The following is a 16624-nucleotide window of genomic DNA, read 5'->3' as shown; positions in this document are numbered from 1 at the left end:
ATAATCCTCCCTGGTGATGGCCCCTCCCTTCCATCGGGTTTACACCTCCCTTTTAGCTAGGAGACGTTCCCGGATGCTTTTGGTGAGCCATGGGGGCTTTTGCGCCCTCCTGCTCCCTTTGATCCATGTTGGGATTACCTCCCTTTGGGCTTGTCTGGATGTAAACCTTCAAAAAGACTTTTAAGTTATAGAAGTGGTACATGAATATTGGAAACCAAGGATGTTTGTCCACAGCAGTGAATGTATATCTGGATGGAATTTGGAAACCTGTAATAATTTTTTTTATAGCAGACTACCATTCTTCTTGGAAGTTACATCTATAAAGGGAGAGGCAAAAGGGAAGAGATTAGACATCAAGCTGAAAAGCACTACCAACCTACAAAGTATTTTCCATTTCCAAATGTACAGAATCTCTTCCCCATTATGCAGCTTTTTATGAAATCCACAAAAAGTTATGTAGCTAGTTCTAGTGGACCCCACGTCAGTTCTTCAAATGTATTTCAAGCTGAATTACTTATCCAGCTATTGCCATACCTAATTAATTTTCTCTTTCAATGTTCTCAGCACCTAGCCAATAGGAGCAAAAACCTCTGAGAGACTAATATTTAGATTTTAGTCCTACAGTGCTTTGCAGCTCTGGACCTTAACACTGTAGACCAGTGATTCTCAACCAAGGTGCCATGGGTGCCTCACAGGGAACACCTACACATGATTCATAAAATAAACGCTGACATTTAAAATAGAAATCCTTAGTGTCAGAAATCTTGTTGTGGTCTTCCTGAATTCTGTGCAAACCAAGAGTTGCCCTATTATTTTCCTGTAGTCAAAAAATGAGTGAAAGCTAAGAGCTAGCATTTTAAGGGGTGTCTTAAGTCTGAAAATGTTGAGAATCACTGATGTATACTATACTCTTTTATTCTTTCTTAGAGAAACTTTCTAACCGACACAATACTTGCAATGCAGTTTTAGTGGGATCATTAAGGCACAGACAGAAGTGCAGCTCCCCGCTGTAACTCATAACGCTTCCTGCAAAGTGCTATGAGTTACAGTAATCCCCCAGACCCAACAGACATTTGCTGTTGGGTCCTGGGACTTGGGGTTTTGGGGCTACAGTTCGGAGTGGCTGCAAGTCCGGGGGGGACATCTGCCCCACCCTCCAGCTTTGGCTGAAAAAAATTCAGACTGAACTCCCTCCACTCTCTTCCCTCCCTGTTATTCTTAAGGCAGCACCAGGAGCAGAGCTCAGTTGCATCAGCCCAGCTCCCAGTGCATGCAGGCAGACATTAATGAAGGTGCTTCATTTTTGAGCATCTCCATCTGAACCCTCATGCAATAAGGATTCAGATTGTAGCAGGATCAGGCCCTTTTCAAGCACTCTGCAGCTGTGCACTTGTGTTCGGTCAGGGCTGTAGAGCACTTTCACGGGCAAAATCTGTCACTTCTGTCTGTGCCTTTAGGCTCCATTTACCTCTTTCCATATGATCTCTGGGAAAAGGTAGTTCTTTTTTGTTTCACCACTCTGCTGTCTTCAAGTATTCTTTCAAAATTTAAATTTGCTCATTATATCTTTCTCATACCACATTTATAATTTTAAAATTGTTGTAAGTTATTTTTTAAAGCTACACGTTGCTTTTGAAACTCCAGCTCATATACAATTAGAAATAAGCATGGAATGTTATTCTTTGTCATTGTCTCTGACAACTGAAAAATGTTTCATGCAGTGCAAATAAATCTGAGTACTGACATTCCTACACTAAAATCGTAAGCTAAAGGTATGGGGTAAAACCATCTGAAATGAGTTAAGGCAGAGAATGTCAGTTGTAGGCTTTAAAGGAAAAATTGGCAGATTGGTTGCCATGCATTTTTGTCTGAACATTAGCTTGTGCCGCCAAGGGACATCCATTCAAATAGAACAGCTTGGGAGGAATGGGTGTGTGTACAGATAAGGTGAATAGATCCTAGTATGTGTTTATATAAAGTAGGATAAAAAAGATTAAATGCCTAAGTGCATCCCAGATATTTCTATTTTGAAAATATCAAATGAGTAATGTGGAGCTCTGGGTACAGAAAAGGATTTCTTTTTTTTTGTTGATGTCCTACAAAATATTATTTTAAGCGATTGTGTTGTGGTCTAAAATTGTTATTTTTGCATTTTCCTTTAAAGGAACATTTTCAACTTTAAAAATGTAAACATATGTAAAATATTAATTGTCAGTAGCATGGATTTTTGTAAAAAGTAAATAAAGGGCAAATAATAGGAACTAGTCAGTTTAGAGATGTAAATTACTTGATGATACTGCTTGGTTTACTTATTGCTGTTCTATGTCAGAAAATGAAAGACAGTGAAGTCCATTTCCTTAGCCTTGTAGTATTCAGTTTTCAGACAGGTGGATATCTAATTACTTAGGAATGACCATTTCCACTGTGTTTATTGTACAGTATGGGAACACTTCTGTTGATTCAGATTTCTTGACAGTTTACATTTTCAAAGGGGAAAATTTGGATTAAATTATGTAATATTCTTGCAGCTATATGGTGCATTCATTTATGAACTTTTATATATTTTCTGCTTTTTGTGAACAACAGAATTAATAAACTAACTTGCTGACTTAACATGTTTTGTTCAATTTAGTTATGTTAGAATTTGTATTAGAAAACCCATAATGCTGTTATTAAAATAATATGTTATAAACCTTTCAATAGAAACACTTTTTTAATGTTAGAGCAGTCTACAGTTCCTACAGAGTTTTAAGCCAGATATCCTGGATGAATTCATTTAAGCACAACTACAAGAAAAATTATTTGATCATTTTGCTGTTTAAAATAGACACATGCACTCTGTCAATTAGAATTAAAATGCTTCTAACAAATTAGCCTTTTTCTAAAGTATGTTAAAACATACAAAACAGAGAGACTTAATAGCATAGATCTAACTCTAGGATTAGTTTTAGGATGCTGGTAGTCTGCAATAAGTATTCTTTGTATGTCATTCTATAGTCCTGCGGGAATTGCTGGTTAAGCTTGTAAGACAAAAACTGTGAAAAATTAGGTGGGCTTTTTTCCTTTATTGAAAGTTACCATGTCTGCATTAGTATTAGAATAGATAATCACCAAACATTTCAGTAAGCATATAGGAAAGGCATTGCCAATCATCTCATGTCAAGGAAATGTAACTGAGAACTCTAGCAGACCTACTTGAAAGTCTAAGTTTCTTGCCTGTCTTATGAAAATTGTTAATACTAACAGCATTTACAGTCAACAACCATTTCATCCTCCCTCTTTAACCCAGTTAGCCAAGTGTCTTGCCATGGGGAATTTTGTAATGAGATGTGAGATAATATTATCTTAGTTCATCAGCTGCAATCCATGCTAGTTCAGTAGTGATTTAATGGCAATATTGTGATGTCTGGCCTACCCAAATGAGTTTTGGTTATCTCTTTCAATTTCCTACTGAACTAGTGTCACATCACAAAGCTTACTATCATTATTCACTCTTTTGTGGACAGATTTACTAAAAGAACCTGGAGACAGAAGCATTCCTTCCAAATTAGAGTTCAGGAGTGTGACTAGGGTAGTATGAGGAATGTGGCACTACTGTTACCTGGGTTTTAAGTGTCTGATGGGTGGATGCATTGGGAAGAAGGATCAGTCACCAATATCAGTCCCTTGCTGTTCAGAGACATTAAGGGGCAAATCTTTTACTCTGCTCTGTGAATATGAGCCATCTGGAAACTCCTGACTAACGTGCCAGAGAGCCGTACATTAGTCAAACTGATCTTCAGATTGGTAGAGTAAAACAACAGAATAGATTCATCGCACCCCTATGATCCAAGCCTTTGTAATTGATTGAGGGTAGCAAGCTCATGAAAATAAATGTAACTACAAGGCTGTGAATATCCTGCACTTTCAAGATCTCTTGCATGATGCTCCAGTTCTGGAATTACAGTAATTCCTATGGAGCTGCCACAGACAGCCGTTCTTTTGGAGGGTTTGTGGCTGTGCAGTTCTTTCTCCATTTCCTGATGGTCCATCTGTGTCCTGGAGGAGGACAGTTGCAGATCAGTTGCCAACTCCTTTTCAGATCTGTTAAGCACTTTTATTGTGCAGACTGGTACAGCTTATTAAACCATCTCTATGGTGAACTCTGTTAAACTGCCTTTGAAATCAACAAAGGCTTTGGATATGTTGGGCCTACTTGGGATTTCCCTACTTGAACGGAATTAAGTTATCCATAGCCACTACACAGCTCCTAGTTACTTTCCACAGCTGCAAAATTAGGCTGAATACACAGCTTTCATTTTAGAGTAAGACTATGACTTTTTTATGTTAATGCGTACATTAGTACAATCTAAATAACTTTACTGGTTTAAACAAGAGAATAAACTGAGTGAAAGTCTGGGATTGGCTTCTGGAAGACAGTAATTGAATTTCTCCATTGAATTTTCAGTGATAGTCTAGCAAGTGTCCTGCTCAGTAGGCCTGTGCAAAGCAGCTAGTATTCGCTTTCAATTTGGCTGATTCGGGGGACACTGATTCAATTCGGTGATTCCACAAGCCCCAATCCCCGCCCGCTCTCCCAGCCACACACACACACACACACACACACCCCCCAGCGGTCTGCCCTGCATAGCTGGAGCATCCCGGCACTTTTAAAAAAAAAAAAAACAAAAACAAAAACAAAATTTTTTTAAAAGGCCTGCATTCACGGGTTCCTGCCAGGTGGGGGAGGGAGGCAATCCCTGCTTCCCCACGCTGCGTTGGGGGGTCTCTGCCATGAGACCCCAGAGGCCCCGACAGCTGCTGCAGCAGCTGGTGAGTGTGGGGCTTTTTTAAAGAACTGGGATACTGGCGCCAGGTGGGGCAGCCATTGACAGGGCTGAGAGAGCAGGCATGGGTCAGGGGGCCCTTGGGGGGCTGGGGGAGCTGGCAGGGGATGGGGCCTAGCAGGGGTCCCTTCACCCCGCTCCTCCAGCCTCCTGGCCCCTCTCTCTACTTACCAACACAGAGTCTGGGTCCAGCTCCCTGTGGCGGCGACCAAGGACTGCCCAAATCTCTCCAAATCTTTTCCGAATCAATTCAGAGAGCTTCAAATCAATTTGGACCTTTTTATTGGTCTCCCGATTCAGTTCGGATTCGGAGATTCGGCTGCTGAATTGGAGAGAATTGAATCGGCGCCTGAAGCTTTGCACAGCCCTAGTACTCAGTTTGAAAGGGGGAGAGGTTAAGCTTGAGAATGGTAAAGGGTATGTTGGCAAGGGAGCAGTCAAGGATTTTAACTGTCAGATGGAGCCAAAAACTATTTTGATTTCAGATGCAGAAGATGCATGCTGATTACTATGGAAAGCTAAATCCATTTAATCTATCGACTTCTTCTGTGTGATTTGCACAAGCAGCAGCCTTATAAAAAATTAAAGCAACATATAAATAATATCTAAGCAGTTTTAGAAGTTACTGGAAAACAGGTCAGTTTATGCAGATTTAGAAGTTAACTATTCATTAAACCGTCATTTTCCTGTCAATAGCTGAAGTTTACTTTTAAGGGAAACTTCTGTGAATAATTCTGTTAGATAAATATTTTGCTGAAGATATTTTTTTTTAAAGCAAGTATTCAAAAGAGTGGGTGAAAGTACTTGTTGCTCCTTCTTTACTTAACTGATACTTCACTTAATAATAATAGAGCCTTTCTCAGTCAGGAGTTATTTTGATGCAAAGCAGATTTGACAGAATCTGCTTTTAAATCAATAGAAAGTATAACAAGTAAGTATTTCCAACTTAATCTATTTTCTGCTAACAGCAACTATAAATAAAAGCACTACAATAATAGTATTATTATTGTTAACAAGTACTTGATTTTTCCCCATTATTTCCATTGCCTTCTGATGCTGATAGTGATTCTTTAAATCCATATAGCAATAATAAAAATGGTGAGGTTGGGGTTTCTTGTTCCACTGTTAAGTATGTTCTTGATTGTTTTTAATTTATACTTTTAAATCATTTTAAAGGACTTAAATCTGCTTGAACCTTATTTGTTTAACTCACTATAATCTCCCTCCAAACGCACACTCTCATCTCGCTCTCTCTCTTGTCTCCCCTGCCCTTTCTCCCCTACACACACTCGCTTTCTCGTTCTCACATATGCTTTGTGTTCCCTTGTTTTTCATTCTTAGCAAGTGTGTAATGCAGTAAGCAGATACTAAATGTGGTCCGTGCAGAACTGAAAGCCAGTATCTACAGGCTGCATCCCATCTCCTTGTATAAACTTTGACAAATGGATACTTGGTTTTTAAATTATCTTAATAATCTATGGTCCCTTGTCAGCAGAGTCAGTGTACTCATATTTATCCTAGTGGTTGTTTCTTTAGAACAAAAAGTATCTAGTAATCATAATTCAAGGTTTGGGTACCCAAACAAGTTACCAAGAGGTAAGCTAAGGGTATAAACATACAGCACATCAGGTACTCTAAGGCCATTTTTCTCAACCAGTGGTATATGTACCTCTGGGGGTACGTGAAACCCAGGCAGGGCGTATGTGGTTGCTGCATTTTGAGTTTGCCCCCCCCCCCCAGCGGATTGGAGGCATCTTTGCCTGCTTGGGCCAGAAGTTCCAGCCACCGTCCCTCCCGTCACGTCCGGTGTGCCGGGGCTTTCACTCCCCGGGGGATGGGGAGCATTGCCCCACGCAGGCTGCTCTGCTCCAAGCCATGGTGCACAAGGAAAAGGTGGAAGTCAGCTCGCAGCAGTGAAACTGGAAGTGCCACAGTGGGACTTGCTATTTCACTTTTGCTGCGTCGATCAGCAGGGGGTATGTAAGGTACCAAAGGTTGAGAACCACTACTCTGAGGTAATGATGTACGTGTTCCTATTCATGGCAAATTTAGTTGGTTAATGCAAGTGAGATATGCCCATATTCTCTTTTGCAAGGAGGGAGACTTGGTCATTATGTGTATCTCCCTCAAATATCAGCAGTTTAGGACCCTGGCTAGGCCTGAATTGTTTACTGTTGGAATCAGCCATTTTTACCAGTTACAGAAGGTTTTTTAGGAGGAGAACTGAATGTCCATGTGTAGCTAAAAGAAAAGGGCAGGATTGGCTTCTAGAAGGAAACCAGTTCCAGTGTATCCTTCTTGCTGGTATAAAGTCTATTTCTGCCTTTCTTATGCCTATACTAAGAGACTTGCTCTGCTTCATGCTTAGCATGATGCCATATCTCATTTGGAAAGGCAGACAGTTTGACCATGGAAGGGTACGTTTTCCAGCATGGAGCCCCAGTGTGGCTCTGTAGAGAAGCGGTGACCATAGGCACAAATACGATCATCAGAGAACCGTGAGGCTAACTGACCATTTGGAACTTGCTGGGCCCTGAGGGAAACTGGAATAGGTCATTAAAGGTGTATGATAGAAACAGTAGAGGAGACAAATTTACCATGTTTCTCTCTCTCTCTCTGTCCTTTTAAAATTCAAATGAATATATTACTTTTTCATAGGTTAGACTTTCCCAGACACTAAGAGGACATGTTTACTTCCAGATGCTTTACTTTTAATATAGTTTAGTTACTGATAATTGTTTTAAATATCCATTTTAAAGTCTTGGACATCTGCAAAGTTCCTGTGAAGTTTTCTCATTTCTAGTGCAGAAAAAAGAATTGTTTTCTTGAGTTGATAACACAAATTACTTTCTTGACTTAAGAATTAAAGCTTCAGATGCTTAGATGCAAGATGGACCATAAGAAAGCAAGTTATTGTGTGAAACCTCAAACTGGGTCTACAGTTATGAGTGATCGTTACACAAGATAAGCACTCAAGGTGAAGATGAATAAAATATGAACTGTGAGTTTTTGTGGTGTGGGGCAGTCTTTTGAGTTCAAGTGAAGTCCAGTCTTGTGGACTACATATTAACTTACAATGTAGGAAAATATTTGCATATGCTTTTTATTTATTAACAGTAAAATTAAGTTACCTACATAATGCTGATATACTTTTTGTCAAAACATAATTAAGCAGGAACCCTATTGGTGGTTTAAAGCATATTAGATTATAGCGCAGAAACTGGAAATAAGGTGTGACCACAAAATTATGAAGAAAATATACTTCTAAACTGTTTGTTATGCTAATAAATTGTTCTCTCCTGGGAATATGTTTCTTATCTCTAAGGGATGGTAAATGATTTGAATGTTGTAATCTCTGTCCTCTAAATTTGCAAGTATAAAATGCAGCATTCATTTACTGATGTTCACTCTCTCTTTCCTCTGCCCAAACTAGCTCTTTGTTTGATTTCCTGATGCTAATTTAAATGTTTTTGAATAGATGTGAAGCTGCAGTTTACAGTGTACAAATTCTGAAAGGTATTTGTATCTTAATGAGAACACTCACATTCTTAAAAGGAAGTTTTCCTATGTTGTAGCAGAAGACTGATATAGAGCCTAGTTTAAATTGTGATTACTGAATACACGTGGATAGTCAAATGTAATACATCATTTAAACCAGGGGTGTCAAAAACAGTCCATGGGCTGGGTCTGACCCATGGAACCCTGTGACTAGGGTCTGGCTTAAATAGTGATTTCTCATTTTTCATGAAAATCACAAAATTAAGTTATTTTTCACAAAAAATGTGATTTGCAACAAAATGCCGTGGTATGGCTGCTTGCTGAGGAGTTCCCCAAGCGGCCAAATTGTGAAATTTCATTGCAAAAAAAAATAGCTGCTGCAGGTTGTGCACAGCATTCCCCAGCCAGCAGCAAAAGCCTAGCAGCCCAGGGGAGGAGTCCAGGGGGGTTGCAAAAGGAACAAGGGAAGGAAAGAGTTTGGGGATGGGTAGTGGAGGGGCTGTTTGCTCTTCCAGATGGGGAAAACTAGGGGCACAGGGGGTTGGGGCTGCCTGGCCTCTCCCTGCCCCCAGCACCCCAGTTTTCCTGCCTAGAGGAGCAAATAGCCTCTCCCTTACCTGGTGCCAGGGCAGCCTGCCAAGGCAGCCTCCAGGCACCCTCAATCCCCCCGCACCCCAGTTTTCACACACAGAGGAGCAAACGGCTCCTTCCCTGCTCATCCCCAAGCCCTTTCCTCCCTCTTTCCATTTTGCAACCCCTTTCCCCCCACCTCCCCTGAACTGCTAGGTGGGGGTATGGTCTTTTCAGCAGTGATTAGAGGCCTTGGGAGTAAGGCCTCTGCTGCTGCAATTAAACCTGGCTCTAAACCTGCACCCCTCAGTCAATCAGGCAGCATAGCGGGGGCGGGGGTGGCGACACCATGATCTGGCCATGAAAATGGCAGCCCTCACCATGATCCAGCCACAGTATTAGTGAACTGGGCCTGCAATATAATCATGTTGTATACTGATAGTAGGCTGTGGTTGTCTTCCCCTTCTCCCCACCAGTGAGTGAGGAGGTTTTCAAATTTTGGTTAGTGGAGCTGTCATTCTGTGCTTTTCATCAGAATAAGTATAGGCAGAATATATAGCATTTAATCTTTCAGATTTCCAGCAAAACAATTCAGTGCAGCTGAGAGGGAGGAAGAAGTATGTCAGCAGTGTCCCTTAAAGTTGAATGAAAAATCATTTGTAGCATAGAACAGTGTTCTCTAATTAATTATAGAGTATTACGGATCTGTCTATTATGAGGGTTATACATAGGGACCTACCTAACTGGTGGCAATAGAAAGCAATTTTCAGGTTTGGTTATAGCCCAGAGAGCCAATTTTGCAGTCATTTTGCAGTGACCCCGCCCTTCCGGGCTAATTGTTAGAGAGGCCCCCGAGGGAGGAAGGACAAGGGGAAAACCACCATCTTGATTGCTGGCTGCCCTTCGTGCCTCTCCCTTCCAGACAGGTTGCAAGGCTGGGTCACAGTGGCATCAAGGACTGCTGGCTCCCACTGAGGAGCCAGCATTTATTTTTATTAAGGTTTGGTTTTTTGGTTGATTTCCCTGGGAAATCGTGACCAATGCCATTTTTTGTGGTTTCCATGAAAATCACAAAAACATGATTTAAGTAGATCCCTAGGTATACATCTGTGCATTATTTTAGAATTGGGATTAAGATCCTCATTGAAACTTAGTAGATGATTGCTGTCTTTAAATTTAGAAGTCCAAAATATTCTCATGTGTGGTCATTTCCCCACTTTTTTTGGATCAGTTGATCATTTGACAGTTGAATACTTGCCTACCTTCAGAAAAATGTAACTGGCATTGAGGTGCCTATTCTCCACAAATGCTTCTTCTCCAGGTTCCCTACTGTTGGTTCAGGTGTGTTCCAAACCCTGGCATCATGTGCTGGTTCTAAAAGCTTTTTTTGTCTTGCTAGCTCCTTTACTGCAGCATTTGCAAATCTCAAGGGTAGGATACGTGTACAGTGATTGCTTTTTAAATGTTTCTTATTTTATTTTTCCAAAAGGTAAGCTATTACCACTTTCAGCTGACATTCCCTATACTTATAATTGTAAATACTGCTGTACTCGCTATTATTTTAAGCACTGCTAAGAAAGTACACAGGCTTTTTATTTAAATGCTAACTACTGTGCTGCCTTAGCCCTCCATATCTTTTCCTTGTAATAGCTTTCTTTATTTAGATTTCTTTAGTTCCCATTTTTTTTCCTCAACTTTTTATAGTTGTATATTTTATGGCGTTTTTCTGGTATATTTCAGTTTCAGAATAAAAAGATTATTGGTGTGACTGTTACCTTTCTCTATGAGTGCTGATTGTATAGGTCACAGGGACCTGGTGACGTATACAATACTGTTACCTTTCTGTATGAGTGCTAATAGACGGTCACAGGGACCTGGTGACCGTCTGTTGGGACCTGGTGACCGTCTATAAACTCACTAGGGGGGACCAGAAGGGTTTGGGGGAGACGCTGTTTCCCCTAGCGCCCGCTGGCATAACAAGGAGTAATGGGCACAAGTTGATGGAGAGGAGGTATAGATTGGATATCCGCAAAAACTACTTCACAGTTAGGGCGGCTAGGAGCTGGAACCAACTTCCAAGGGAAGTGGTGCTGGCCCCTACCCTGGGGGTCTTTAAGAAGAGGCTGGATGCCTACCTGGCTGGACTCATTTGAGTCCCGTTTTTGTTTTGGGGTTTTGTTGTTCTCCCGCCCTGGCGGGGGGTCGGGCTAGAAGATCTACTAGGTCCCTTCCGACCCTAAATCTATGAAACTATGAAACTATTTTGCCAACCAGAGGTAATTTTGCCAACTAATGGGTATTTCTAATAGGGAATGGACAGCTCTGCCTTCGAAGGCTGAAATTGGCATGAAGTGGGCAAGTAAAACTAATTGCCCAGGTTTGCAGTTTTTAATGGAAATGTTCAAAGATTTCTAATGGGCATTTTTAGCCAAAGCGCTTCCTCATTTGGGTTGGGGCTAATGTATTAATGATCTCTATATACTATATGTTTGAGAAATCCCTTTCAATTTAATGTTAGGCTGTGTTTAGTATATTGAATCTCCCTTTCCCTCCCACCCACACCTGAGGTTACTTACAAGAGCAAAACGTTCAGGCCAGTACCTTGCAGAGCTTTGTTGCCTTGTTCCATTTCATTGTATTTGCAGTTTAGACCCCAAAGACCCCAGCAAGTACCTGAGCTCTTCAGCATGACTCCCTGTTTCACTACCAGCAATGGAAAGCAGATTTTTCACTTCTTAGTCAGGTAACAGGTGTTGTGGCCACAGCAGTACTGCTAGTGGAGGGCTTTTAGTTTCATCAGGAAAAAAAACAAAACAGCATGCTTCAAAGGTCACCAAACTACCCTTAGATAAAAGCCCCATCAAATCAAAATATCTGGTCTTTACAGGACTTAAGGCTTCTGCCCAAGGGAAAGCTGCAGTAAGAGTAGCTGTAGTATAAAACCCCCCTCATAAATACGAATGAGTAGTTAATTTGAAATACACATGAGTGGTTTAATTGATCTGGATCTCTGTTAGGCCTACATGCACAAAAAGATTGGACCATAGTCTCTGTTATCAGGGTATGGTGGCAGATCAATGAATTGTCTTGCTGTGGATTCAGAGATGGTAGTGAGGCCTTTCTGGACTTTCACCAAAGGCCACCCCAGTCCACCCACCTAGAACCCAGCTGGTCTTTTGGGTTTAGAACTCAAAGGCAGCCAAGTATGATGCAAGCTACATTGTTCCATTGTGTGCCGCTGGCTGCAGAAATTGGTGTGTTTTTAACCACACAAACCTGATAAGCTCAGTTGAACCTTTGCTGGTATTAGTATGTTTTTGAAATGTACAGTTAAAATTATTTTCCAATGCCCTTTTACCTTTTTTCTGGAAAGTAAAATATTAAACATCCTAGTACTATCTGAGAAACAAGGATATTTTTGGGTGATACCTTTTTTTGGACCGGCTGCGTAGCTAAGAAAGATAAGCTTAGACAAGCTTTTGGGTACAAGGTACCCTTCCACAAGAAATGGCAAAGCAGATTTTTCTTTAAGCAGGCTTATAGGAAGGATATACCTATGATCTCTCCAAACTATATAGTTGGCCTAATAAAAGATATCACCCCCCACAAATCCTTGCCTCTTGCGTGTTTCCTGGACTGTCCCTGCTACAGCATCAATCCAGCACTACCTGGGACTGTTCACCATTTCAAATATTGCATACACATGCCAGTAAAACCCTGGAGAGCTTTCATACCCATGAGTATGATTCTTTTAGGAATGGATGATGCACTTCACCTTCCTGAAAATTCTCTAGAGAGGCTCAGAAATTTGGTGTGCAGACCAGCAGTACTAATCCAAACAGACAGTGACCTCAGCACATAATAGGAAGAAACAAGTCAGCCTGCTGGGAAGCATGCAGTTTATAAGTTAGTCAGCTGGCAGTGAGTCCTCTCTGTCAGCATAATGCCTTGCTAGAAAGTCCAACAGCAAACGGGTAGATCTGATTATCAACCTCTAAACAAAAAATTGGCAACATTTATTTTCATGCAGGGGTCTCAGATTAGATCTCTTTCCCACAAGAGAGGGGTACTTGTACACAAAGGTAGGGAAAGGAAAATCCCACTGCGGCAGTGTACGTGTTCACCCTTTGGACAGAGGGATAGTAGTTTGGAGAGTTTGGACATGCCTACCTTCCAGTGACTCTGTTAAAGAAGGAAATTTGCAAGATTTTGGATCAAAGTTATTTAGTAAAGACTGTCAGAATTTTTCATCTGAGATATATACCCAATATCAACCATAGCATTTTAGAGCTAGTATATGTCTTGCCATCCCAGCTGTGTACCTTCACCCTCTGAAAAGCACAGTTCCTCCCACAAACAAGGAAAATTAAAAATTGTAGTGGTTTTTCTTTTTGCATCTTTACTACTATTCCCGAAGGAATGCTTGAAATGTCATATTAATAGACCTTCACCATGTCTGTTTAAGGATGTTTTCTTTTTATTTAGTAACTGAGGATTTATAAATAGTCTATCAGTCATTAGTTATTTTTCTAGACTGTGGCTGTTTTTTCTCTTTTAAAGTATTTGCTGTCTTTAAGCAGTCATCCTGTAGTTTCTTGCATATAACATACCCTATAATAAAATACACACCTTGTTTTGACAGGCAGAATGAAGGGGAAGAAAAAGGTTTTTGCCAGAGTTATGGCTACATGGAGCAGGGACAGCCTAATTTTCAACTGACTTGCCCTCCCCTTTTCTGCTTAACTAAAGCAGAAGCCCTTTCTGCTGCTGTAGACTGGTTTCTGTGGATGAACATACATGATTTGGAAAATTGCTAAAAAGTCTCCAGGGCTTTGAAACAAGAAGAGAGAGACCAGGAGCAACTAGCAGACAGCAAAATTGTCCTAAGAAAGCTTAGCTTAATCAGTGAAACATAAAGACAGTTAAAAAAGAGTTGGTTATTAAATGGCAGAAATCTTTCTCTGCAAGATTTCTGTAGCCTTTCTTTACATGGTACCTGAGTAGAAACAGGAAAAACATGCTTGTTTTCACTTGTAGATCAGATGTGAAACCACAAAAGCAGGTATGTAATCCTGCTTTAAAAATTTGAAAGGAGAGGTAAATCGGTCCATCCCATCTGGCTCTATATCTAAATACAGTTTATATTGGAAGGGTACAGAAGTACTGTCAAGTATGGCAAAACTTCTAGGGTTATCACTGTTGCTCATTGGTTTATTATCTCCCCAATCTTTTGCCAGTTCAAATGTCATTCTTGTTTGTTGCCATTTTATTTATACCTGCTGCTCTGTTTCCTAGTGAGGAACAAACTAACATAATTCCATTCTACTTATTTTTGCTTCCTTATTAATATATTGCTGATTTTAATTTTCCTCATCAGTTCAAATGTAATTGCTATAAAAAGGAGATATTTAGATGTTGCAAAAACTAATATTAAGACAGAACTTGCTCTGAAAAGTTGCTTTTATACTATGTTATTAGGAGCTTTCAGATGATGGATTTATTTCAAGCTAAAGAGAAAAAGAAGCTACCAGAAAATTTGCAGGCAGCCCTTCACACTTGTTTTTGTTTTCTTTTCAGAAAAGTGGGAATAATACATTCAGTAGCACAGATTTCCAAAGCCACAGCTTGCACTGTATAATGGTGATTACAAGATTAGATATGTTTATGCTAGCTCTGTTGGGAAGCAAGTGTTTGGCATCTTTTTCCAGATCTGATAAAGCTTCAAAAACCTTAAGCTGCATTCTTTCCCTTTTTGGAAAATAACTACCTGTGCTACTGGACAAGCAGATCATATTGTTTATGTATGCTGTCTCTGTCCTCACTTACAGGGGTCACAAGCGCAAGCTGGATGAAGATGATGCTGCTAGTGAATCTAGTAAAGAGTCCAGCAATGAAGATGAGGAAGGAAGCAGTTCAGAGGCAGATGAAATGGCAGCAGCACTTGAAGCTGAATTGAATGACTTCATGTGACAGTCATCTAACAGTGGGGATTTGTCATTATGTTTTACTCTTCCTAACAGATCAGACTTCAGATGAGCCCCTTATGTCAGTACTCAATGTTTTTCCAAAATACGTGTGTGTATATTTTGCTAAGCAACCCAAGAGTTGACATGTTATTTTACAGAATCAGAATATAGATGTTTTTAAGGTGTTTTACTAAAGGAAAATATACTTTTTTAAAAAGGAAAAGTATTAAAGGGGACTTGGTGTGCTATGCCAAAGACATGAGCTCTGCAAAACCTTCATATACTGGATGATAATACAAAGGTTTATGATTTAAACATACAACAACTTTTTTTTAAATACTGAAATGTGTGGTTTAGGAGTAACAGGCTTCAAAAGAAAGGAGGTAAAAGGAGATGGAATTGATTAGATAATACAGTGGGGACCTAATTATGTGGTCATCCTTTTTTTTCCACAATTAAATACTATCAAATACAATGGATTTTTAAAATAAAGAACAATTTATATTTGTATAGGAAGAGAGAATGTGATATGCAAGCATTGTGAACTCTGCACTTGACCTTGACCTACCTGTTACTTTCTTCTAAGAGAATACATAATGATCTAATGTCATGTTTTTAAGTTACTTTGTGAACTAGTTGGGTTCTTTAGGGAGACCGTTTAGATTAACTTTGCCTCTGTAACCTGGAATTTTAGCACAGCATACTGTGTGATCCTGTACTGCCATAAGAAGCTTATTCACCCATCTGTGTTGTTTTTGGAAGGAATGAGTGCTACTTCATTCTAGCTAGCGTTTAATTTCTTTGAAAAGATATCTGATGTAAAGTTTTTGTATATTCTATTTCATATTTGACCCACAAAACAGATTTTCTTTCATTTAATAAAAATTCATTTTGTAAATCGTTTTCATTTTCATGGGTTACAAAAATAGATTAGAGTAATTCAGCTGTTTCTATCAAACACAAAACAACTCACTTCCTAAGCTTTGCCCTGCTCTCTATAAAATAATTATACATACAATCAGAAACAGCAGCAAAACTTAAGACTTTTTTTGAAGGTTTCAAATATCCTGTCTTACAATGTGCCTCACCTTGTAATATTAGTGAAGCAGGCAAATACAGAGCAATTACAAAACAACTTGGCCAAAAGAGCTGACTTGGGTCAAATCTAAAAATGAGCATTTTATATTATTCTCTTCTTTAAAAAATGCGATATTATTTTAAAATGCAATGTTATTTTTGCTAAGATTCATGAGGAATATAGAAGATAAGTTGTATCCAAGCTGCAGATAATATAATGCATAGTAGAATACATACATTCAAATTTATTTGCAGAAGCCAGGTGCATTAAAATAGCATCTAAGAAAAGAGGAAATGATTTTAGTTATGTTTTTTTCTGATTTTTTGGAATAGGAAAAAAATACATTTTTTGCAATGCAAAATCTTATGTTGAATAGGCATATGCAAGGCACTGCAGCCAAATGATGAGAACTGTGTTAAAATGAAATAATATTTGGATTCTACTGTTTGCTTTCAGGTATCTAATTGTTGCTGGATTTCAGACTGAATACATTGATAATTCATCAGCCTAGTAACCCAGACAAAAACTGCCTGCTACCATGTCAAAGATGAACTTTTAGCAGCTGTGTCAGGTTTAGTTGTTTAACCTCTTAAAGAGTATGTACTGAACTGAAAATTTTGTACCTTGTGATGGGAGTTGTACCAGTTGTTATCCACGTAGTATTTTTTTAGCATCAGCTCCAGAAC

At 39.6% G+C, this 16624-nt stretch overlaps 1 protein-coding gene across 2 annotated transcripts in view; it reads left to right on the top strand.

Moving 5' to 3' along the window:
- The window catches only part of CTDP1 (CTD phosphatase subunit 1), a 209738-nt gene extending 193980 nt beyond the window's left edge, over positions 1-15758 (top strand). The window contains exon 13 of one of the 2 annotated variants that reach the window (XM_019524040.1): positions 14723-15758. In XM_019524040.1, the coding sequence (XP_019379585.1) occupies positions 14723-14864 (142 nt within the window). In that variant the 3' untranslated portion in view covers positions 14865-15758. The remainder of the gene's footprint in view (positions 1-14722) is intronic. The other variant, XM_019524046.1, reaches the window with a different exon arrangement.
- The last annotated feature ends 866 nt before the right edge of the window (positions 15759-16624 follow it).

The sequence above is a fragment of the Gavialis gangeticus genome, unplaced genomic scaffold (assembly GCF_001723915.1).
Source record: "Gavialis gangeticus isolate Ggan-Ray unplaced genomic scaffold, GavGan_comp1, whole genome shotgun sequence".
Lineage (NCBI taxonomy): Eukaryota > Metazoa > Chordata > Crocodylia > Gavialidae > Gavialis > Gavialis gangeticus.
Note: the sequence above shows the minus strand (reverse complement) of the source record. Positions and strands in the feature narration are given on the sequence as shown.